Here is a 25,898-nt window from a genome sequence, read left to right as displayed (position 1 = left end):
CTGATAGGGGATGCTTTTCCTGGGACCACTTTTGCAGTATTACTAATAGATGGAATATCCTGCCAAGGATGACTGTATGTCTGGCCAGCATACCACAGCCTGAGTGCCCTCCTGTAGGAAGAAGTACATAGTGGATGTATGGGTACAAATTACCTTAGAACTTTCTTGCCTCCAGCTGAGTATTGAACTATCACTTCAACTTTTGGTAGGTCAGATGTACGATGTGTGGCTTTTCCTCAGCCATTGGGCAAATGCATATCTCAAGTGGAGACCTTCCTCTTCACTTTTTTTTTTGTTCTTTCAAAGTTTTGTATGTGTCAGAGAGGAAAATGTGAGTATGAAAGGCAGATTCCTCAGAGATAAACATACTATTTGTAGCTCGTCTTTGAAGATTTGCCTTGAGATCCAGAGACTTAAGGCATTTACCCAAGGTATTATGACAGAGACCCCATCTGCTAACATACCCTCTCTACTGAAGTCGTCATCTAAGAAACTGAAGGTTGAGATTTCTGCTGTTGTCATACACGGGTGTTGCCATCTTTTCCTTGACGGGACCCCAGAATGCCCAGTTACTGCTACTTTTCCCTCTGTCGCAATCCCATTTGAGGCTGATATGGAGCAGGTATGTCTTGTATCCGTTGCATCCAATGAGTTGCCCACTTTGTTCGAGGAGGGAGGGTGGGCTTTGGCTTATCATTCTGCAGAAACCTGATGGCTTACCCCAGTTTTTAATCAGGGAAGAGGTTCTTGGGCTTTTAATCAAGGTATGTCAGGACTCACTTTGTTTTGCATAGGCAGACACTGCAGTTAAGAAGCCACAGAAAACAGTATATTGTTTCCCTCGAACCTCTAGGGATCCCCAGAAAGAATGGCAAGATTTTATACAAAGGGTTTTCAGAACTGTCTTTGAAACCTCCCTGTATTTTTTTCTTGTTGGAGCTGCTGCTCTTCTTCTCACAAGGCAAGTGTTAGATTCTGAGGTTGAAGAGGAATCTGATTCTGATGAGGATGATTATTTTGCCTATTCTTCCCAGATAAATTCACCAGTGACTTATGCATATGATGATGATGTAGACAGACTCTACATCAGATTTAGATGGACTACCACCTTATTTCTCTTTGGAGGAACTTTCTTTTTGGGACACTGTTAAGATGATGTAGCATGTTCATTAGGTAGGTTCTAAACTGCCTGATGTTCAGAAGATTCTGTGCCTAAACTCTCAACCATCTTTCCTGTTTGGAAGCTTTATCTGATGACTTTTTCTCTGCTGCTTTTAATCCAGTCTCACAACCTCCTGTTCCTAAGAAACCTGACAGGTTTTTCAAGGTGCCGGACTCAAAATATTTGTACAGGAATCCTGTTTCAGATCATTCATTTCCCACTGAAAAGCAGACTAAACTTCCCCTCCCTTTCCTGTAATGTTTTACACACTGATTCAGACAACAGGGCTATTGAAATGGCAATAAATAAAAATAAACTTCTGCCTCCCTAGCCTTATGGGCTGTAAATTACCATACCCTTGTCATTAGATATCTTCTTTCAATTCTTGATAATAAATGTTCTGTTGGATTTTGATGACTGAGGCAAAATATTCTGCAGGGTCTCTTCTCAACTCTGTTTCATGTTACTAGTTATTCTAATAAATGTCATTATGATGCTGCTGATGCCTCTTTCAGAGCAACTGCAACTGGCTCTGTTCTCATATTTGCTTGACTTGACTTCAGCCTTTACCTGATGTCAAAACCAAAGCTGCTGGATTCTCCTTTAGATAGACTGAATCTTTTTTTTTCTAGTTTTGCAACTGCAGAAAGGTAGTCATGCAAGATTTTAAGCATTTTTTTCTTTCTCCTTTTAAGTATCAGAAATTATCCTACAGAGACTGGATCCTTAGTTCACAAAGACCAGAAACTTTCTCAGAAGGGGAAAAAACCCAATAAAAGGGTTTGAAAATGTCAAGATAAACCTCAACAGCATTCCAAGAATTTTACACCCTTCCTTTCCTGATGGACCTTCTTTATTATGAACCCACCCCAGTCTTTACCAGGATGGACTTCCTCACACACAACAGACCATTCAGCTCAAACTGCAGAATTTGAATTGGACTCTTTGGGTGATAGAATTGTAATCCCTTTCAGGCACCAGTCCTTGAGGACTTGCTTCAGTTTTTACAGGAGGATATGAAATGTATTACAAGGAAGGCTTGTATTTCCAAATGGAAAATGTTTTCATTTTGGTGCTATGGAAGGAATCAGGATTGTTATCAACAGGGCATTCCTAATATTTTTCCTTGCTTATGTGAGTTGCTCAATGTTGGGCTAGCATTTTCTTCTATAAGCTAGTTTTTCCTTGCCTAACTTTGGGCCCACCGCTTCCATGTCATTGAGGTCAACAATTCTTGAACACAGTTGGCATAATGGTTCAATTCTGACCACTGACCAAAGCCTTTATGAAATGTGCATGTTCTTGGTGCGTCTCTGGAGTCCCTCCTAAAAACATGCTGAGTGTTTCTACCTGAAACTCACCCAACAATGGAGCTATGGGCACCAGCACAGAGTCTAGATGGTGCTTATTGTGGAAAAAGTTGCGTAAATTGACGGCTTATGCTTAGTATCTTCTAGATAGAACACTGATTACTAACTGCATGCCATGTCAGGGCTAGCTACTCAACAGTATAAAATTGTCTGTACTTGATTTAGTCTCGTTAGCTAATGTATCCGTATCTGCCTGCAAGTGGGTTGAGGACTATGCCTACTATCACCTAACAGTGGGAGGGTTCTGTGTGCCCCTATTGACCATTGCGTCTGCCATAATGCCTGTCAGCCCTGGGTTAGTAAGCTGCTGGCTAGCCAATGTTCATTGTGCCCAACATGGGTTACTTGGGATAGCTTTATTATGCTCAGTTTTCACTGAACAGTCAACCTGCCAAATATGAACTTAGAATTGCTTTGCTTAATAGAGGTTCACTGACAGGACACAGCTTAGAAGTGGATAACAAGATGGTAAGGAGAAGGCTGGACATTCTCTGTATTCAGGAGATGAGATGAAAAGGCAGTGTAGCAAAGCCACTTGGCTAGGGTTCCAAAGTCTACTACTCAGGAGGAGGAGGACAGATTAGAAGTGTTGTGGAAATTGTGTTAAGGGAGAAGCTTCAGACGATAGTGAAGGATATCATCAGAATTAGTGACAGACTCATGGCATTTGGGCTTCACTATCCATAATTTCAGCCTGTGCCTCACAAGAGGGGTTATGATGGTGAGGGAAAACAAGTATATTCTGGCAGAAATTGCAGGACATCATGAGTTGGTGTAGATGTTGAGGGACCTCAATGCATATGTTGGAAAAGGCAGAACAGGCTTTGAGGACTGCCTGGGTCCACATGGGTGGGGACAGGGGTAAAAGAGAAGCCAGTCTGGACTTCTCTCTGGCATATTGCTTGATGGTGGCCAATACATGGTTCAGCAAGAGAGAGAATGAAAAGATATATAACACAAAAGTGTTCAGCATGCAACTTGGGTGGACATCCTCCTAATAAGGAAAGGCCATTGGGTTAGAATCAGCAATTGTTACAAAGTTGGCTTACAGCATAATCCACTGTTTGCCACAGTCATCTGCAAACAGTGGTTAGGGAAGGCTCTGTGGTCAGCAGATTAGACTGAAGACCTGAAAGTTGACTGGGGAGAAAGCACAATAGTTAAAGGAATTGTTTGGGGCTGTAGCACCTAAGGAAGTAAGTGGAGCAGAGTAATAAAGGCAGGGCTTCAAAATGTGTGAGGACTATAGACCAGAGATGTATCCAAGCCTGCTATGGAAATAAGGTACTTGAGGAAAGTTGGTGGTGGAATGCAGAAATCCAGGAAACCATCAAAAGAAAGTAGTGCAGGAAAAAGTGGGAGGTAGAAAAGACAGGCCAGACTGAGGAAAACCAGTTGGCTAACAGAAGCTAAGAAAGTAGTTGAAATAATGAAGAACAAGGCATCAGAGGCAGTTTACCAACTTATAGAAAGAAACCCAACAGAGATGGCACAAAGAAAGTCATTCAAGTTACAAGGCAGACAGAAAGATGACGATAGTCATCAGACCCACTTCATAAGGGATGCCAGCAACAACCTACTCATCAGTTCATAGGACAGCAAACTCAGGTGGAAGGAGTACTTCCAGCAGCTACTGAATTGGGAAAACCTCATACACTGCCTATAGTGGAAGAGGAGGAGCCCACTCTCGAAGAACTTAGAACAGCACTAAGGAAAGCAACCAGTACAGATGAGGTCATGGTAGCAGTGGTCAAGGTGTTTTGTGAGTCAGGGGAGAAATAGCTTCTGTGGGTATTTATAGTAGTATGAAGAGAAAGGCATATCCCAGATGAGTGAAGAATAACCACATTAGTGCCAGTGTACAAGACCAAAGTGGGACATTCACAAGTGTGGGCAGTATAGAAGTAACAAACTCCTGTCATAGTGCGTGAAAGTTCTGAAGAGGGTGATGCACAAAGTGCAGAGTAGAAGAAAGTAAAATGGGAGATGAGCAGTTTGGATTCAAATCTGGATGCAGCATAACCAACCTGATGTTTGCAGTGAGACAGACTCACTCCTCACCTCTAGCTTCTTATTAACTAACTGGGCATTCTTACCGATGTTGAGTAAGCTTATGATAGAGTCCCAAGAAAGCTGATTTGGGCAGTTCTAGGATTGTTCAAAATCCCAGAAGCATTGGTAGAATTACTACAGGTTTGTACAGGGACCCGATGATTCAAGTATGAACAGTATTTGGATTCACAGTAGGTGTGGGTGTGCATCAGGGTTCAGCTCTGAGTCCAGTACTGCTCGTATTGGCGATTGTCTAAATTAGTAATCAGGAGTGAGGGAACAGATCAACAAAGTTGCTGTATGTAGATGATGTAGCGTTGCAAGGAAACTCTGAGCAAGAACTTCAGCAAAGGGTGGGGGAATAGAATTCAAAACCGGCACATAGTGGAAACTGAATATAGCTAAGTGCTGTAATGATAGGAAATGGGGAAGTTAGTAGAATCTGAGAATTTAAGTAGAAGGGAATATTATTGGAAGAGATTAGCTGCTTCAGGTATCTAGGAGAGGTGGTTGAGGGAAAGTGAAGTTTGAGGAGGTCAAAGCTGCAGTCAGAGGGGCTGGAGCCAACTGACACAGTGTTGGGGTAGTGCATGACTGAAGAATGTCTAAGAAGCTGAAGAGTAAAGTGTACAAAATAATGGTGGTGGTACTACAACTACTACACCTAGAACTACAACTACTACTACAACTACTACTACATAGTACCGAAACCTGGGCAGAGCAGTTTAGGAAGCCAGAGGTGATGGACATGAAGTTTGAGATAGGTTTGTAGGATGTTCTCTGTGGGACAGTCTGTGAGGGTATCGGAGCAGAAGCCCAAGTAGCTTCAATTGCAGAAAAGGTCAGAGAACAGATGACATTGGTTTGGGCATGTGCAGTAAAGCAGAAAACAAGCCAGTGAATATGATTTTGGACAGACAAGGAGGCAAGAGGAAACAAAGGCACCCAGTGAAATGATGTATTGACTGCATGGGAAAAAGACCTGTGACAGTCAGGCATGACTGTTGTAGAAGATAGGAAATTTGCATTGAATTGAGAGAGATGGCAACAACTGACAAGACATCTTGAGCCCATGTAGAAAAATGGGGGGAAAGGAGGGTTGATTATTTCTTTAACGGCATCTTGCTTATCAGACTATTAAGGAGATCTGTGCTCTTGAAAACCAGACCTTATCACATTTTGAGGCATGCTTTGAGTATTCTACCCTTGTTTTTCATAAGGATAGGGATACTCTTCATACTAATCCTTTTTATATGCCAAAAGTAGAGATTTCTTTGAGTAAAACTATTAACTTGCCTACCTCTTTTCCTTCTCCTTAGAATAAAGTGGGAAGAGTATTCTGCCTTCCCTACATGTATATAGATAGATTAGGTTTATTTAGATAAGATTGTCTTTCAGAAAATTTGACCAGATTTTGGATCTTTCCAATGCAAAAGTATTGGGTCTTCTGTTTCCAATTGAGTTTCCAATACTATCTCTCTCTTTTTTTTTTTTTCATGGTAAACAGCTTTGAGCTCCAGGTAAGGCATGTTCCAGTAGAGCTGCAGCTTATGTGGCTTTCTTCAAAGGTATGGAATCCAGATCTTTTTGTGAAGTTGACTGATATTTTATTCTTGGACTAGAGCAGAGTTTTCTAGGTCCTTCCTTCAAGGTCTTTTGGACCATAACTGTGCTTAGGTGTCCACCTCCCTATCTTCTTGGACAGCTTTAGAAATCTCCCATCAGTTAATACTACTGCAACAGTGATCCATGGAAGGACATGGTACATTTGTGGAAGAACTGACCATAACAGTAGATGTCTGACTGATTGTTGTTACAGTATTAAAAGTCCCTCCCTTCTTTCACCCTTTTGTTTCTTTTGTTGTGTCAAGGTAGATTCTTTTTCCTCCTTTCCTTTGTTTTGCACATATGTATATGGTTGCCTCTACTTTTGTTCAGTTCATTGGGGCAAGAAAGTCCTAAGGTAATTAATACACCCTTATGTGTATCTGCCTTCTTCGAGATGAGGTCATATGTTGGATGTTGTGCACAAGAGTAGGGCATGCTTGGGCTTTGGTATGCTGGCCCGGTAGTATAACTGTCCTTGGCAGTATATCCCATCAGCTAATAATACTGCAACAATGATCAGACATTTACTGCTAAGGTAAGTTCTTGCATAGCTGTACTTAAAAGAATTGTCAGGCTTTGCTGCTAGTTCCAGTATTAAGATGTATATTTGGAAGAGGTGCTTGTCAGTTGTGTCAAAAACTTTACTAAGGTTTGTGAAAATTGTTTTTGTTAATTGTCCTTGTCTATTGAGATTTGGATATCTTCATTTAAGGCCCGGAGGGCTGTTGCATTGTAGAAGGAATGCTGGTTTCTTGACAGTAGACTTTGATATGATTTGTAGTGTGCCTGTTGATAACCATTATTTTCTAGAATTTTGTAGAGTTTTGGCAAAATAGATGTAGGTCTAAATGCAGATCAGTTTTATTAATTTTTAAGAATGAGTTTGGTTAGTGCTTGTGTCCAAATTTTGGGGAATATATCTTTATGTTGACAGAGATTATAAATATGTTTTGAGGGTGACTGACAACACTGAGCATAGGCTTTGACAAACCAGTGATACGCACATTGCCAGGTCTTGATGGACCATCCGTATGTGGTTATGTGGCGAATTTCTATAATTTCTGCCGTTGTAATCGTTTTTGAAGTAGAATGGGGGTTGTACTGGGGAGGGCTTGGGTTTCTGGTGGTGGTTGGAGTTATGGGAGGGTGGCAGTTGGGGGGACTGATGTCTTTGAGAAAACATGTTACAATAGTCTTTGTGACTTAATATAGAGATGTTTAATATCTGGTTAATTTGGGGCTAGAGTGTTTTTAAATAAGGAAGGATGATTCGTAATTCTGAAGACATAGTTGTGTGTGTCTCCTGATGTTCTCTTTGCCAGGTTATGTAGAATTTAGAATAGTCTGTCTCAGTTGTATTGGGTGCATTCCATGCCTTTCAGGCCTTGTCCCCGAGGTGTAGCAGTGTTTTTAGTTCTTTGGTTAAACATTTGTTCTGGCTCTGCTTATGGACACGTGAAGTTAGAGGGAAGGGTTTATACTAAGTAGTGGCAAGTATTTTTGGTTATTGTTTGTGGGTCATTTGTATGAGAAGATGGGTAACCAGTCTCTGGAATAAGGTGGGCTAAAAGTTCGGTCAGAAGATTTAGGAGGAATTTGGATGCCCTTGTTCTGAAAGTAATCATTTATTTTACTGCTGTGTGGTTAATGGCAAAAGTTATTGGACTCATCATCCAACATGTTTTGGGAAGTTAGAGTAAACTCATGCAGACATAAGAACTTTCATTCATCTCATTGATGGTACCTACAGGTTAGTATTGAACATTTATGGAGCTCTAAGGCAGAAATTTCACCTATATGCTACCATGTTGTACTGTTAACATGTGCATGGCAGCTGTGCTGAGGCTACTATAATGAGAGTTTTCATATACGTGGTAACATCTTTTGCAAATTGAAGTACAGTGATGTTTTACCACTCTAGACTGGAGCTTTCTCCTGCATGTTGGGATATCCCACTTGGCTTTGGCAGACTGTACTTGTCTTCTTTAAACTATTTTCACTGGTGTCTATAGTACTTCCATTTTCAGCTGTGGACTGTTCAGTGGATTAGTATTGTGATAAACCTAGAGGTGCACAAATTAAGGTTCATATATAAAGTGTGTGTATCTGTATATAAAACAAGCAGAAGTTTACAAATCAAAGTAGAAATAAATGATGAAACAGAGGGATAGTTCACAAAATAGAGTAGGATTTTGGATGCATACCCTTTTGTAAGGAGAAAAATAACCACGCAGTTATATTTACAAAGTAGCAGAACATATTCTTACAACTATTCCAACATGGGAATGGAGAAAAAGGATTTTATCAATCAGTATGATTGCATGTAGGAGCATAGAAATTAGGTAAAGGGAGTTAGAGCTTATTGGAGTCAATTGGCAAAGGAACCAAAGTACCAGGAGCAAAATAACTGAGGTAGGAAAGGTGGGTAGAGGTAGATGAGGTGAAGCAGAAGTTTAGACTTGCTGGTTGGAGACAGACTTTCTTACCAAGAACTGATAAAACTGTAGGCATAGAGAAAGGGATATGGGAGTGTTGAAGGAATGACCAGTTGTGTTTGATTTTGTAATTGAGTCTAGAACATAAGCTGTGGTTAAAAATGGGATCATTATTTTATTATGCCCTACTAATGCATGGCAAGTATAAAAGTTGGAAGAAGTTAGAAAACACTGAGAAATGAAAATGGATGGAATATAGATAGAAACAATGGGGGGGGGGGGTATTTGTATGGTTCCCAAGAATGCAGCAAAATTTAGAAGGTTTAAGATTTTTGCAGAGAAGTGTTTGCATAGGTGTTTTTATATACCAGCTTAACTTCAGAGAATTTTTCCCCAGGTAGACAGGAATTGCTGGAAGTGTGATGGGAAGGCTACGGTACTTGGGAGTGAGTGTTTTGGGACTGAAACAAGTTGGTAGACTTGAAAAATTCCCTGTAGTCTACTTTTGTCAGAAATGTTGGAGGAGCAATTTATTGTAATTAAGGAAATGATTCTTCTGAGGTGGGAAATAGAAACTGAATTCCTTAGACATAGAAAGGACTTAAGTTTAATGCTATTGGATGCCAAAAAAGCAGCTGCTAGAAAATGAGAATTAAAACCTGAACTGGAACAGAATTATTGAATATTGTAAAAAAGAAGAATTTGAGATGTGATCTTTAGAAAAAGGAAGGAGCAAACTACATAAAAATAAATTTAAACAATACTTGCAGAGTAATTTTCCAGAGGAGTGCTATTTGAGAGAAAGCAGAAGTTGAGCAGTCTATATCCTGTTCAATTGAATAATCAAGAAATTGTGCATGTGTAATGCATAAAATAAAACTTTGTAATATTTTGTTTTCTCTTTTTTATAATTGAATGTGTAATTATGTCTCTGTGTAATATATCATGTTAAGAATGATGTTTAACAGATACTGATATGAACCTGAAAGTACAGAGTGCAGGTAATGTTTATTACTTTATTGATTTGGATATTCTTTTTGGATGAAATTTATGTGCGCAGCTTGTAAATGTGCGTTATTTCAAAACTGAATTATTTAAGAACCTCTTTAGAAGGCCAGTTTACATTTTTAATGTGTCTTTTCTCTGCCATGCAGCCCATGTACAAGGTTACAGAAAGACAGGTGAACATTACAGTGAAGAAACAAGAAAGCCGATGGTGGGATAGATTAACAAAACAAGAGAAGAAACCTTTGTTTCTTGCTCATGATTTTGATCGTTGGATTGATGAGTCAGATGCAGAAATGGAACTCCAAACAAAGGTAAATTTTCAGTGTCTAAAAATAAGGAATAAAACTGCCCAACTTCCATCAAAGTATTTGATTGGAAACTTTCTGGATTCACTCTTTACCATGTGTTTTCTTATGCTTTGTCTAGAGCATTGGTGATAATGTCCCTCCTGGATTGGATTTATTACTTTTAGTTGCTGTGACTTGGTATTAAAAACAGTTTTTGATTGCATTGGGGAAAATCACAGATCTGCACATAGAAGATCTTGAGTTTTTGGCTCACTCTGATGTTCCGGTGCTTATTTTAGAAGAAATGTAATGGATGATGTGACATTTTTTTTATCATGACTCTGAACAGATATTTTGCTAAGGAAGGACAGATCCAAATACTCTGGTGTTTAAATGTATGTATTTATTTTAAGAAGTATTTATTCCCTTTCATTTTTTAACCCTGCATGCTGCTTGGATCATTCTGCTGCCTTTTAATGTGCCAGAAATCCAACACTGAAGTCACAGCTGCAGCTATCACAGACCATTGAATTTATCAGTTGCTTGCTGAATACCCTGTAGTGTAAAACCAGTCCCCACCAGAAAGGAGTCCTTCATTTTAGAAGGTAGTATCTCCAAGTCTTTAGTTTAATTTAATTTTGTCAGTTCTCTTCTCCAAAACTCCTGGTGTTCTGGCTGAAGTGTGATTCTCAAACATTCTGGAAATATATTGCTGATTGATAAGTATATTTCTTAGCATTTTAACCTTTGAGTTCTGCATTGTCTTAATTTTGCCTGACTGAATTATTTTATACCTAATAATGGGCGATTTCAACTACCCCACCATTAACTGGGAAAACTACTCATGTACTACTAACTCCTTCACTCAACGCTTTCTGGAATTCATAAATTCCAATGCCCTGGATCAACTTATCCACACCCCCACCAGAGGCAACAATATCGTAGACTTAGTCATTACCAACATGAGTGACCGGTGTTCCACCCCTGAAGTCAACTCCTCATTGGTCAGAGCTGACCATAAGCTAATCACCCTAGATATCTGCATCCTGCTCCCACCTACCATTAAAGAAACCATGGTAAAATATTTCTCCAAAGCCAACTTCATGCTTCTTAAGGCAGAAGTGGTGAACTTTGACACCCATGCAGATGGACAATACAGTTACGACTGCTGAATCCTACACAAATGCAGTCTATAAGCACTTACACGAGTGCATGGATCGTGCTATCCCTAACAGAACCAAGATGCTATCCTCACTGACAGAAACCACACTGTAAAAGTTGAAGACTCCAAATCTGACTTCAAACCAGTGACAAGTGGAGTACCACAGGGTTCAGTCCTGGGACCTTTCCTGTTTGGTATCTACTTCTCTGAAGTCCAGGCTAACACAGAAGGCCTCCGGCTAACGAAGTTCGCAGATGACTGCAAACTAGGAGCCGTAGTAGAGTCCCCATATTATCTGGACATCCTACAGAAGGTCCTCACTGAGACAGATACCTGGTGTCAGAGGCATGGCCTCAAGCTCAGTGCCAAAAAGTGCATTGTTATCCCTTTTGGTAAAAACTCTGTACCCATGAACTACCACATAAACGGCAGTCTACTTAACGCCAAATGTGTGATAAGAGACCTTGGGACCCAGGTGGACAGTAGTCTTTCCTTTGATAATCACATCGCCACAGTAGTCAAGAAATCCTATGTGGCACACTTCATCACAAAAGGGTTCTCATCCAGGGAAAAAGAGGTCATTGTTCCCCTCTACTCGGCACTCTCTAGACCCCATTATAGAGTACAACGCCCCTTTTGGAATGTACCTCACAAGACATCTGCAGCAGCAGGAAAGGCCACAGAAGAACCTCGCAAAGAGGATTACTGGCCTCACAGATGCCCTACACTGACAGTTTAAAAAAACTCCAGCTTTACTCTGTAGCATATTTCCTACTTTGAGGAGATCTCTGCCTAACATATAAAGCTATGTTAAACCCAGAGCTGTTGGACATGCTACACCTAAAGAAATCCCAATCCCTCAGAGCTACACCACAATAAACAGGACATGCTGGAGAGATAGGTTCCTGTCCCAGAGTCTTCCTGTACTCTGGAACAAGCTACCCATCTATGTCAAGCAAAGTTCCTCATTAGCACTTTTCAGGAAAAATCTTGAGTGGATGAGAAATAGGAAATACACCCCGGGGATCACTTCTGTGGCTCTGCACGACAGGGGGACAGGGTTAACTTTCTTGGGTGGCATAAGACAGGGAACCTTGTTGGCTAGGCTTACTTACGCCCTTGGGCCGATAGCCTAGTGCCTACTTATGAACCTCTATATTTTGTGTTCTCATCTGTCCTGAAACTGGTTTCCCCTTCCCTCCCACCCTGTTCTTGTGGTGGTGGTATAGTTGGTGGCTTTGCAGTTGCCCCTTCTGTAAATTTATTCTGGGACACCCCTCCCAGTCTAGTGTTTACTCTACTTAATACAGAGAGAACATTTGAGAAGGCCAACTCACTTCCTCTCTCCTTGCCCTTTGCTAACAAAAAAATGCACTTTATTCATCTGCTTTTACTGTATTTGTGTTTCTTCCTACTTTATTACCTTATCTTGCTTTTGCCTCTTCTTAAAAGTACTCAATTGTATTTATTCTGCTGCATTTAGTACTGCTTGGTAGTAGCCTGATTAAATTGTAACTGTCATTCTAAGCCTGTTGGTTTGAGCACTTGGGCTTCAGACCAGTTGTTTTACATTAAGAAGTTTTGTGGTCAGCAATTTTGTGGCAGGACAGGTAGCCTGCATCCTTCTAAGTTGGGAATTGCTGATTGAAGGCTCAGTGTCTGCTATTCTAAAAGTGTATCAGTTCTGGTTTAAGCACTTGGGCTTCAGGCCAGTTATTTTACCTTAAGATGATTTGTGGTCTACACTCTTGTGGGAGGAGAGGCTAGATTCTGCCCTTCTGAGCTGGGAATTTGTAGTTAAAGGCTTATTGTGCCTGTTTATTTGAACTGATTCTTTCTGAAATTGATGTGCCATGTTTGCTGTAGCATAGACTAGATTCAGGCCTGCAGAGTCTAGCTTTGTTTGTATAACTTGAGCATTAATCCAGGCCATCTTTTTTGGAGAAGGTTCCCCTGCACCCTACTGGCAGGAGTGGCAGTTAGAACTTGTCTGATTGAAGACTGCTTGAACAGGGCTCAGTCTAGAGCTTTTTTACTCGTTAATTGGGTAATTTGTTTAAATCAGTTTGCTCGTTTTCTATTGTTATAGTAAAAAAAATGCACTTTATTCATCTGCTTTTACTGTATTTGTGTTTCTTCTTTCTTTAATTTATATTGCTTTTGCTGCCTGTTCTTAAAAGTACTTAATTGCATTTATTCTGCTGCATTTATTACTGCTCGTTAGTAGCCTGATTAAATTGTAACTGTTATTCTAAGCCTTGGGTTTAAGCACTTGGGCTTCAGACCAATTGTTTTACATTAAGAAGGTTTGTGGTGTGCACTGCTGTGGCAGAACAGGTAGCTTACATCCTTTCAAGTTGGGAGTTGCCAATTTGAAGGCTTAGTGTCTGTTCTAAAAGTGTATTAGTTCTGGTTTAAGCACTTGGGCTTAGGGCCAGTTATTTTACATTAAGAAGATGTGGTCTGCACTCTTGTGGGAGGAGAGGGTAGATTCTGCCCTTCTGAGCTGGAAGTTTCTGGTTAAAGGCTTATTGTACCTGCTTATTTGAACGGTTTCTTTCTGAAATTGGTACACATTGCTTGCTGTAGCATAGACTAGATTCAGACCTGCTAAATCTAGCTTTGTTTTTATAACTTCAGCACTAATCCAGGCCATCTTTTTTTGGAGAAGGTTCCCCTGCACCCTAGTAGCAGGAGTGTGCAGTTAGAACTTGTCTGATCGAAGACTGCTGGAACGGGGCTCCGTTTTTAGCTTTCTATTGGTTAATTTGTTTAAATCAGTTTGCTCATTTGCTGCTGCTATTTTAAAAATAAATACACTTTATGCATCACCGCTTAGCTAAGGTTAAACTATTCCTGGTGCCGTAAAGTCTGCTCTTCAAATTTTCTCTTAGAACTAGCCAGTTTTTTAGTTTTAGCACTCAAATCAGAACTCATTGTAAGCACTAAATAAGCTACACATTACTACATCACTCAACTTTCCTCACTTGTCTAGAGGAAAACAGTTTTCAGTACTTAATAAATAAGCACCTATCCAAGCATGTCTATGGGTCAGCTCCTGGTGTTTTCTCCTGTCTACTCAATGAATCTGGGCATCTTGGGGCAGTGCAGCAGTTGTCCTCATGTACACAGACAACCCTCTCCTCCTACCAACCAACACTACAACCTGTGAGAGATGCAGTTATATAGCCAAACTGGAAGCAAGGCTCTCTTCACCCAAGACTGGACTAGACAGTCAAGCGGAGAGGGTAAACACTTGCACCACACCGCACTCATCACATAGTCCCTCAAAGCCTACACCACCAAAACACACACAGAAACACAAAACACACACCTACATTCATGGTGGTTCTCAAAAATCTGCCCAAGCAACAGAGTCCTCTAAAGCAGAAACACAAACAACCTCCACACCCCCAATACAACCCAAATGACACACAGCCCACAAACTCAGTGTGTCACTCAACCACAGCCCATAAGGTATAACAACATACCCAACACTCTAGTCATAGGTGACTGTAGTCAGGCACACTGATCAACTCACCAGGCTAAACAAGGAGAAAATTACTGTCAGCTGCCTGACTGGTGCCAGAATCCACCACATAACGCACGCACTCAGGTCACTCCACAACAAATACAAATATGACTGTGTCATTGTCCATGTTGGTGTGAATGAACTGAGATCTTACCTCCCTGGACTACATGAAAAGAGACCTGGAGGAGCTCTCCGATCTTATAGCCCAGGCAGGTATGACCATATCCCTGAGTAGCATCCTGCCATCACCCAGAATGATACCACAGTACAAGGACAAAATGATTGACTTCAACAATTGGCTAAGCCGGTGTCATTCTAAAGGGATCCAGTATCTGTCTGCCTGAGATGACATGATCGACAGACCACAATGCTTTGCCAGAGATGGCCTGCACCTGTTGCCCTTGGGATTCTGGACACTGGCTAAGGCTCTTGCCACCCCTATAGTGCCTTTTTTAGGCAAGGCTCAAATGACAAATTCTCTACCGTAACAGGTACAAGCAAGCAAAATCTGAGGGTAATGCTACTCAATGCTAAAAGTCTAAACCTCAAAATGCACTCACTCAAGGCACTCCTTAAATTGGAGAACATCGACATCTGTGCAGTGACAGAGACCTGGTTCAAGGCTCCAGAGAGCACCCTACATTACCAGGCTGTAATTCATACCACACCTTTTGGCCACCCAACCTGGACTGAAACGCTAAAGATGGGGGTGTGTCCATATTCATTAAGGATGTGCACACCTCCAGGCTAGTTGCTCAACATAATGCATCCGAGATTGTCCAAGTGCATCTAACTCTGGGCAAGACCACAGTCCAAATTGAAGCTTGCTACAGATCCCCCACCATGCCCTAGGATTCCCACTCCTCATGTCTTGATACACTGGAAAATATTAGGGTACAACCTAACACCCTAATAATGGGCAATTTCAACTAACCCACCATTAACTGGGAAAACTACTCATGTACCAAGTCTTGCTCAATGTTTTTTGGAATTCATAAATTCCAATGCCTTGGATCAACTTATCCACACCCCCACCAGGGGCAGCAATATCCTAGACCTGGTCATTACCAACATGGGCGACCGGTGTTCCACACCAGAGGTCAATTTTTCATTGGTCAGATCTGACCAAGCTAATCACCCTAGACATCCACATCCCACCCCCACCCACCATTAAGGAAACCACCGTAAAAAAAATTCCCCCAAGTCAACTTCACACTTCTTAAGACAGAAGTGACAAACTTCATGACACCCATGCAGATGGACAGTAGAGGTACGACTGCTGAATACTACACAAGTGCACTTTATAGGCACTTACATGAGTGCATGGATCGTGCTATCCTCTATATATAAAAAAAAAAAAAAAAAAGCCGATCTGGTGGTCCCCTGCCGTAAACACACTGCAACAGAAGAAAGGAACTGCTGCAAAGAGTAAAATCCCATGATTGGAGGAACTCCCTGGTCAGCCTGAGTAAGAAGCTGAGATCCCTCATAAAAGCCTCCAAAGCTAGGTAGGAAAACAAAATTGCCACTGTTTCTAATGACAGCCACAAAGCATTCTATAGCTATGTCAAGAATCTCAATGGCAACACTCAAATCTTCTCTGAGTTACAGCACAATGGCATTAAATATACAGAACCAACTGATATTGCCAACATCCTGGCAGATAGGTTCATTGCTAACTTTACCCCCTCTCACCCCTTAAAGGGCCCATCTCTATACTGGAAGAATGCAAAGTTTCTGTAATCACAGCTGCACAGGTAAAAACCACACTCTCCAAATCCAAGAACACAGCATCCACGGGACCTGACAACATCCCAGGCTGTGTTCTACACAAACTACAGAATGAACTGGCACCCCACCTAAGTACCATGTTCAATCATAGCCTCATCTCAGGCTTTGTGCCCACTGAATGGCGCACAGTGACAGTTGTTCCACTCCACAGAGGGAGATCCACCACTGACCCCGGGAGCTACCGCCCCATCAGCCTGACAAGCCTGGTCTGCAAGGCCATGGAACGTATCATCATGGAACTCATAAGCAAAGACATTGGTAATCTCCAAACTCTGGACCCCTCCCAGTTCAGGTTTGTAAAAGGCAGATCATGTCTCCTTAACCTGATAGACTTCTTTGAAGCAGTCACCAAAACCGTAGATGAGGGTAAGGTGGTTCACACAGCCTATCTAGATCTTGCCAAGGCTTTCGACACCATCTCCCACTCTGGAATTAGATAAATGCACTAAACTAGGCATAAATCCCTATGACACAAGATGGGTTGCCAATTGGCTCACTGACAGAACCCACATTGTGAAAGTAGCAGACTCCGAATCCGACTCAGACCAGTGAGAAGTGGATTACCACAGGGTTCAGTCCTGTGTACTCTCCTGTTTGGTATCTACTACTGTGACATACAGGCTAACATAGAAGATCTTTGGCTAATGAAGTTTGCAGATGACTGCAAACTAGAAGCCATAATCGAAACTCCTAACAATGTGGACATCCTACAAAAGGGCCTCACTGAGACAGCTGCCTGGTATCAAAGCCATGGCCTCAAGCTCAATGCCAAAAAGTGCATTGTCATCCCTTTGGTACAAACTCTGTACCCATGAACTACCACATAGGCAGTAGTCTACTTAACACCGAAAGTGTGAGAAGAGACCTTGGGACACAGGTGAACAGTAGTCTCTCCTTTGATAATCAGATTGCCACAATAGTCAGGAAATCCTTCTACGTGGCACACCTCATCACAAAAGGTTTCTCATCCAGGAAAAAAGAGGTCATTATTCCCCTCTACTCGTCACTCATTAGACCCATTATGGAGTACAACACCCCTTTTGGTGTGTACCTCACAAGATATCTACAACAACTGGAAAGGCCGCAGAAATACCTCACAAAGAGGATTACTGGCCTCAAACAGATGCTCTATGCAGACGGTCTCAAAACTCCAGCTTTACTCCATCGCCTACTCAGAGGCGATCTGTGTCTAATATACAAAGCTATGTCAAACCTAGAGCTGTTGGACATGCTCAACTTAAAGAAATCCCAATCCCTCTGAGCTACACGCTCTAGGGACCTAAACCTTGTCACCACAATAAACAGAACATGCTGGAGGGATAGATCCTGTCCCAGAGACTTCCCATACTCTGGAACAAACTACATATCTATATCAAAGCTCTTCATTAGCACTCTTAAAGACAAATCTTGATTATTAGGTGGGAAATAGGAAACTTAACCAGGGGATCAATTCTGTGGCTCTGCTCGACAGGGGCGCACAGGTAAATCATTTTCTTGGGTGGTAAAAGCCAGGGTACTTTTTTAGCTAGGCTTCTATAGGCCCTAGGGCCAATAACCTAGTACCTATTTTTGAAGGCCTTATGTCTAATGCAGCAATATTTTTCTTGACCCATGAAAGCACTGTCTAAACAATGAGAGCAAAAAAAAAAAAAAAAAAATCTACCACCAGCCATACTAATGGCAATCACCACAAACTGCAGAAAATACAGTACTCTTATCTGCTAGAAACACTAACCAACAGTACACTACCCAGAGGCAGACAAGCTGCGTCTTTGGGAAGAGAAACTAACAATTATTATGACAACCATCAGGTAGCTTTTTTTTTTTAAGAGAAAAAGTGGAATTTTCTCACTAGTATGTAAAAAAAAAAAAGGAAAAGAAATGTCAAAGTGATAAAATACTAAAAAAAAGTTACTACTGATCAACTGAAAAGAAAAGGAAGCCTGGCTTTGTTTATGATGCATATAAATATTATTAGTGGCAAACGATCTAAACACTGTCAGAGTGCAGATCATTATGGGTAAAGAGGAGACGTTGAAATATTTATAAAGTTTTAGCTTTGTTCCAGGCAGACTGAGAGCTGGTGCTTTGGTCTTGGTGGTGAGGAGGATGAACAATGACTATTTAGATTTTTCATTAAAGTCAGTTCCGACATTCTTATTCCTGCCTTTTCATTTTAAGGATGATCTCAATTCTTCCTTTTGTTTATTAATTTGTTGGGCTTTGCATTAAACATTTGAAAGCTAAATCTCCTTACAGAACTTCAGTGTTGGAAAAACATAGCTCTGAATATCCGCATGTGCTCTAGCAGCAGGCACCAGTGTTTCTTGCAGTCATACCCTCTATGCCAGTTCCCCTAACATTGGCCCATCTAATGCCATTGATGTCACTGTCCAGTATCTCCTCCTCTGACATCAGTTTATTCAGTACTGGTCTGGCATTCTGTCTGACTCCCAACATCTGCCTTTTTGGCAGTGATCCCCTCCCAGCAGCTTTTTTGGCAGTGATCTCCTCCCAACATCTGCTTTTTTTTAGCATTGGTTCTGCAGACCTCAGTCTTTTTAGATGTTTTGTATCTACTGTCTGTTAATCCAGTACAGGTCTGACAACTGTTTTAACTACCAAACAACTTCCAGGGTGACAAACAGAAATTACCCTGCTAGGAAACTTGTAATCTGAAGTTGTTAATCTGCTTCCTATTCATCACTGATGGGTTTGGTTCCGAGCCCTCGGAACCGAGTCGGCCTTATACCAAGCTTGCATGCACCAAAAAACTCTCGAGCTAAACTGCTACCCACAATGCCCTTTGCTCACTTACCTCAGATCTCGTTTGCCGCGCAGCCATATAGCAGTGTTTCATTGAGCTCTCCAGCTAAGTGATTTTTCTGATATATTTACAAGTTTTTGTAAAGGTTTTTTTCCTCTTTATAATCTGTTCTTGAAATCTATATTGTTTCAGCTCTACTCACAGGTATCTCTTTCTTACCATTGTTGGTATTTTCTAACTTTCTACCCTTGTGGTATTTTGCTACCATTGTTGATATTTCCTCTCTTTCTTCATTTCTTCACTCTTTCCCTTTTGTGTGAGTGTGTTCTGGGATGTCTGAGAAGAAGGGAACTATGGGGTTTAAACACTGCTCTTCTTGCAGTGGTAAACTACCAAATAGTGACCTCCATGAAGAGTGTGTGTACTGTTTGGGGGTTCAGCATTTGTAGGTGAAACCCCCCGTGTGATATTTGTGCTAGCTTCAGTCAGTGGACGCTGAATGAATGTCGTAACAAACTGATTTTGAAGGGCCTACTCGCTTCGCCTTTTTCGGAGGCTATTTCTGCAACGGAGGTCTCATCCCCTCCTTCTATGGGCAAGAAACGTCCTTGCTTGGACCCCTCTTCACCGGCTGGTGACAGAGGTAAAAGTCACAAACATAAGGCCCATAAGTCCTCATCCGAGCACTGTTCTGCCTCCTCGTTGCCTACTACTACATCGTCTCAGAGCTCAGCTCTAGCGAAGTTTACCAAGGTCGCCTTGTCTGTGCCTTCCCCGGCACCGACTACGGTGCTGTTTACTGCCTCGGTTCCAACCAGCTTATCGGTTTCTGTCTCAGCACCATCGCCAATTTCTGTTCTGATGTCGGTTCCGACAACTACATCGGAACCGTTTGTCATCCACCCCTATTGTAACCTCGGCTCCGAGCCCATTCATGGCTCCAACCATGCCGTTGTTGCCAGTTTCGAAATTGGAATAATCTGTGCCATTCTGTGATACACCACAGACCCGATACTTGTCTACTTGGACCCGTTTGCTGGACAAGCCTGCAGCCCCTTTTTGGACCGGCCTGATTCCTCCTCAGGGACATCGGTGAGATCCACCAGAAGCCTTTCCGAATTGAATGTGGTGCACCTTTTTGACCAGCTGTTGACTGCCAGAGGAATTTCAAATCTGCCTAGAGCCTATCCAACTCCAGGCTTTGGGTCTATTTCTCCAGCAACTCCTACTTGCTCTCCTCCCGTGGATCCCTCTGTTCCAAGGCTCATTTATTCAACTTTTACTAGAGGACTCCCTACCTCAGTGCTGACAAAGAAACTTTCTGAGGCCCCGAGACTCCTTTGGGTGTTGGTTCCGTTGGAACCCACCCTTCCTCAATCTCATGTTTGGGGGTGGAACCTCTGGTTCCTATCTCTGTTCCGACTGTTTTGTCGGTCCCGACTTCGAATCCTAGGGTGACTACTGCTCCGAGTCTGCTTGGGGGTGGACCATCTGGAGCGGGGTGTGACCCCGGTTCCGATGTCTTCTTCGGTTCTGGGCTACCACTCTTCGGGCGGGCCTGCTTTCCGGGTGATTGAGAGGGTGCTTGCTGCTAGCAGTCCTCCTTCATTGGTTACTTCCCCAGTTCCTTCTGAGCCACAGCTGTCAAAGGCCACCCCCCCCAAGGACTCTGAGAGCACAAGGCCCAGAAAACCCTTGTCCAGGGTATTTTCCTTTGAGTATTCTTCGGATGCTCCCACCAAAAGAACCCCCTCAGAAATGGGTGTGTAAAAAGAAACACATGGACTCCCCAGAGGAGTCCCTCACAGAAGATACGGACTACAGTGATGGGGAAGGGTCCCCACGGTCACCCCCTGATGATGTCTCCTTTGGAGACATCATGGAAATCTTGAAACAAAGGGGTTACTGGAAATCCTCCAACCCTTCCTCGGAGGAATCCGTATTCCTGCAGGCCTTTTGCTGTCGGCCCTCTACTTCTTGGGTGACCCCCCCCCCGTCGATGAGTTGGTTAAACTCTTCGTGCAATGAGCATGGAAGAACCCTGACTCCGTTGAGGCCATCCCTAGGAGATCAGACAAGGTACTTCCCCTCCAGAGGATCAACCCCATTGTTCTAGAGGTTTTCCAGTGGGCGCTATGGTGGTAGCGGCAGCCACGAAAAAGGACCTTGCAGAAGACGGTCCTGCTGTTCACCCGCCCAACAGAGAGTCCTGGGCAGTGGATAGGTTAGGGAAGCGAGTCTTTGTGTCAGCAACCTTTGCAGTTAGGTCTCTGAACTTTCAGGCAAATTTTATGAGGCTTCAGAGAGATCTTATCTCCGAACTCTCTGGGACCCTGACTGGCCAAGTATCAGATGGAGCATGAGATAAAGTTGCTTTCCAACTTGCCACCCTAGAATCAATATCTAATTCATCTATGAGGTTGCTGTCACACGCAACTGAAAGAGCAGCTAGAGCTGCGGGTGCAGGCATAGTCATGAGACGCCATGCCTGGATGCACATTTACGACCTTGCGGACTCATCTGCTCTGTTCGGTGCTAAGGTCCAGGATACATTACCCAGGTGCGAGCAAGACTGGAAGACCTTGTCTGCTTTTGGCCTACGCTTTTCCAAACCTCAGCGTTCCTTCAGGAATCAGAGGAGCAGAAAGATGTGGCACAAGAAGTCTCAAGGTCCTTTCTGAGATGCATGTGGTGAGGACTTCTACTGAGGCAGAAGGGGGTTCCAATAATGGAAGACGTCCCTTTCAGGGCAGAGGGGGTCCCCGGAACCAAGGCCCCAGAGATGCCTTCTCGGGTAGACTGTATCAGCGCTCCTGAGGTGCTGCCCGATTGCTTTCCTCTGGAAGCAGTTGGGGCATGTTTTTCTCTGTACCAAGCTGCCTAGCTCTCCATTACGAACGATCAGTGGGTGCAGCGAATCATTACCAGAGGCTACCATATTCCCCTAATAACTTATCCAAGACCTCCAAAATCCCTTCCCGATGTTCCACCCAGTCAGAGGGAGGAGGCAGCTTCTGAAATACGAAGGCTATGTCAAAAACGAGCCATCCAACAGGTCCCCCCCAGATCAGTGCAGATCAGGGTTCTACTGTAGATTCTTTTTGGTGCCAAAGATAACAGGGGACTGGAGGCTCATTCCGGATCTCAGCCGACTAAACAAATCGGTAGTTCAGACCAACTTCCACATGGTCACGATTCAGACCATCCTCCCCTTTCTGTGGGAGGGTGTGTGGATGTGCTCATTAGATCTCTGGGATGCATATTACCATATCAAGATGGACAAGCACTCCAGGGGCCTCTTTCACTTCCGGATGGGAGCCAATCACTACCACTTCAGAGCCCTGCCTTTTGACGACCCCCAGAGTGTTCACAAAATGCCTTGCAGTGGTAATAGCTTATCTGAGACTTCAGGCATTCCAGGTGTTTCATACCTAGATGACTGGCTCCTGTCCGCCCCCACCAAGCGTCTTCTGGTCAGGGCCCTCCGCTACACCCTTGCTGTAGCGGAGTCACTAGGCATCACCATACATTGGGAGAAATCAAACCTTCAACCATCATAACAGCTAGAATTTATAGGGGCAATATTCAACACCCAGTCAAGCCTGATCTCACTTCCTCTCCACAGGCTTCAGAGACTAAGGGCACAAGTTCAAGTGATACACCGTCAAAGAAAAGTGTCTGCAAGGGAAGTCCTCCAAGCCTTTGGATCTATGGCTGCAGCCATCCCCATAGTTCCCTTAGCCAGACTACACAGGAGATTACTAAACTGGCTCCTTCAGGCCCAGTGGATACCTAGTCTTCACCCCCCTGAGCTCACAGATTCTCATCACCAACATTTGCAAACAAGATGATCTCTGGTGGATTAGTACAAACGAAAATCTTTGGTGTCGCTCCTTCCAGGTTCCACAGCCCAGAGCCATGGTGACCATGGATGCTTCCCTGATGGGGTGGGTGAGGGCACTTCCAGATAAAGTCAGTCCAAAGCATGCGGTCTGATGTAGAGGTCAATTTGCACATCACTGTCCTGGAATTAAGAGCTATGCTATTGGCGTTGCAAGCTTTTCATCTGCTCTTTCCGTCCAGAATGATTGCTGTCCAGTCGGACAACATGTATGTGGTCTGGTACATAAACAGGGAGGGACCAAATCTTATCCCCTATGTCACGAAGCCATGAGAATCTGGCAGTGGGCGATAGCTTCCAACCGCTTTCTGATAGCAACACGTATCGCGGGGAACTCCAATGTGATGGCGCACAGGCTGAGCCGATGCATTCTTTATCCTCACGAGTGGTCTGTCAACCAGAGTGTGGCGGCGGACGTTTTCAGCCGTTGGGGCCAGCCATGCTGCAACCTTTTCGCCTCCCCTTCAAACACAAAATGCAGCAGCTACTTTGCCCTCTTTCTCCCTCTCGGGGAGTCACTGAGAGACAATTTAATCCACGATTGGCCCATGGGTCTCCTTTATGCTTATCCTCTTGATTCCCCTTGTTCTAAGAAAAGCTATTCGGTTGAGAAGCAAAGTGATCCTCATTGCCCCGTTTTGGCCTCGTCAAGTGTGGTTTCCCTTCCTTCGAACTGCTCTGTTACAACCTCCTTGGATCCTAGACACTCATCAGGCCCTCATATCTCACCCATAAGGGCTGACTTCCCCCAAAACTGTCCACTCTCAAGCTGACAGCTTGGTTTCTCCACTTCGTTAGTTGCCAAGTAGGAAACCAAACCATCCACCAGGAAACTTTACAGAGACAAATGGAAAAGATTCTCTATTTGGTCACGTGATCAGAAGCTAGACCCGTTCTCAGCCCCCGTAGCCACTATTCTTCATTATCTGGCTGAACTGTTCGATACGGGGGCCTCAGCTTCCACCGTTCGAGTCCATCAACCAGCTGTTAACAACTTCGATAATGGGTCTGATGGAGTGACACTTACTTCCTCTTGCCTTTGCAAGACCTTCCTCAAGGGTATTTTCCACAGCAGGCCTCCCATCAGGCAGCCGGTGGAGGCATGGAATCTGTTCTGGGTTCTGCAGTCTCTCTCTGCCTCGTTTTGAGCTGGCTGCGACATGTAATCTAAAATTCCTGTCATGGAAATCCTTATTTCTGGTGGCTGTAACTTCAGCCAGAAGAATTTCTGAATTACAAGCATTATGTATCAAGAGCCCTTATCTGATCTTTCATAAGGACAGTATCAGTTCGTACTAACCCATCCTTTCTCCCCAAAGTGGTTTCTGATTTTTTGATTAACTAGTCCATTGAGCTCCCTGTGTTCTTCCCAAATTACTCTAACAAGGGAGAATACTGCCTACATTCCTTGGATGTTCATAGACAATTGTTTCTATCTGGACAGAGCTAAATCCTTTCGCAAGTCAGACCAGCTTTTCATTTCCTTTGTGGGTCCTAGAATGGGAGGCGCAGTATCGAAAGTTACTTTGTCTAAATGGCACAGGGATTGCATTGCCTTCACATACTCGCTTACACAGGGATCAAAGCCTGGCCAAATCAAAGCTCACTCAGCTAGGGTTTTGCAGCATCTGTTGCCTTCCACTCTAAGGCCTTCATGGATGACATTTGTGCACCCACCATTTGGGCAAAGCCCCACACTTTTATCAAGCATTACAAATTGGATCTGATCTCCAGGGGAAGAGCGGCCTTTGGTTCTATGGTTCTCAGGAATGTTCTTCCATAAAGGCCACCCAGGTTCAAGTAGCTCGGGACTCTGTTCCATCAGTGATGAATAGGAAGATTACCAACTTCAGATAAGGAAGTTATGTCTTACCATAACATTCCATCGGAGTTGTTGATCTTCCAGTCATCACACCCTCCCACTGACCCCCTCCTAAGGTTCCTGGCGGATCTTCTGGGTCTTTGTGGTGTATTGGGGTTTCTGCCCAGAGATGGCCTTTGACTTATTCTTCTTCTATATGTTGCATGCAAAATCGATCTGAGGTAACTGAGCAAAGGGCATTGTGGGTAGCAGCTTAGCTTGAGAGTTTTTTGGTGCACACAAGCTTGGTATAAGGCCGACTTGGTTCCAAGGGCTCGGAACCGAACCCATCAGTGATGACTGGAAGAAGATAAACAACTCAGATGGAATGTTATGGTAAGACATAACTTCTTTTTTCTGTGTTAACTAATCTTATTTAGATTATAAAGTTTGTGATTATTGGAGTCGTGCTTAACTAAATTTCCATGGCATTCCCTGAAAAATGTTCCAGTAGTTGTGCTTGTAGGAGACAAATTTCAAAAGGCTTTCATTTTCTGGTCTGTCCTGTTTAGGGGACTATATCTACTCTTTTGGACACTGCACAGTTTTCATGACCATGGAGTTAGAGTATATAGTTAAGGGGGTGTGGGAGGCACAGCCCCCTACAATGGGGGTGGGTGGGGAGGTGAAGCCCCCCCCCCCACTTAATTTCATATTATATTGTTTGGTTTTGCTTTCATATTGCCTAATAAAACAAAAGTAAGTGTGGGGCTTCGCCTCCTACACCCCCCATTGTGGGGGGCTGTGCCCTCCCACACCCCCCTAACTATATATTCTAACTCCAGGGTCGCACTACAGTGGGGAAGGGAGCATATTCCATTTACTTGCCAATAATACTTGTCAGTCAAATGAAGTGTCGGTCAAATGAAATTTCAGTCATTTGGTCTTGGGCAAATGGGTGTCAGTCTGTTGGAAGTTAGGGCAAATGAAGTAGACCCGTGTGTATACCTAATCTACCAGCT

At 43.2% G+C, this 25,898-nt stretch overlaps 1 protein-coding gene across 1 annotated transcript in view; it reads left to right on the top strand.

Annotated features, from left to right (window-relative positions):
• HACD3 (3-hydroxyacyl-CoA dehydratase 3) overlaps positions 1-25,898 on the top strand; it is a 1,036,541-nt gene that overhangs the window by 276,710 nt on the left and 733,933 nt on the right. Inside the window, exon 4 of the mRNA XM_044076349.1 lies at positions 9,782-9,946. Coding sequence (XP_043932284.1) covers positions 9,782-9,946 — 165 coding nt within the window. The remainder of the gene's footprint in view (positions 1-9,781; positions 9,947-25,898) is intronic.

This window comes from Protopterus annectens, chromosome 7.part0, assembly GCF_019279795.1.
Source record: "Protopterus annectens isolate FY-2018-M chromosome 7.part0, PAN1.0, whole genome shotgun sequence".
Taxonomy (NCBI): Eukaryota; Metazoa; Chordata; order Ceratodontiformes; family Protopteridae; genus Protopterus; species Protopterus annectens.
This window is presented reverse-complemented; position numbering and strand designations above follow the sequence as displayed.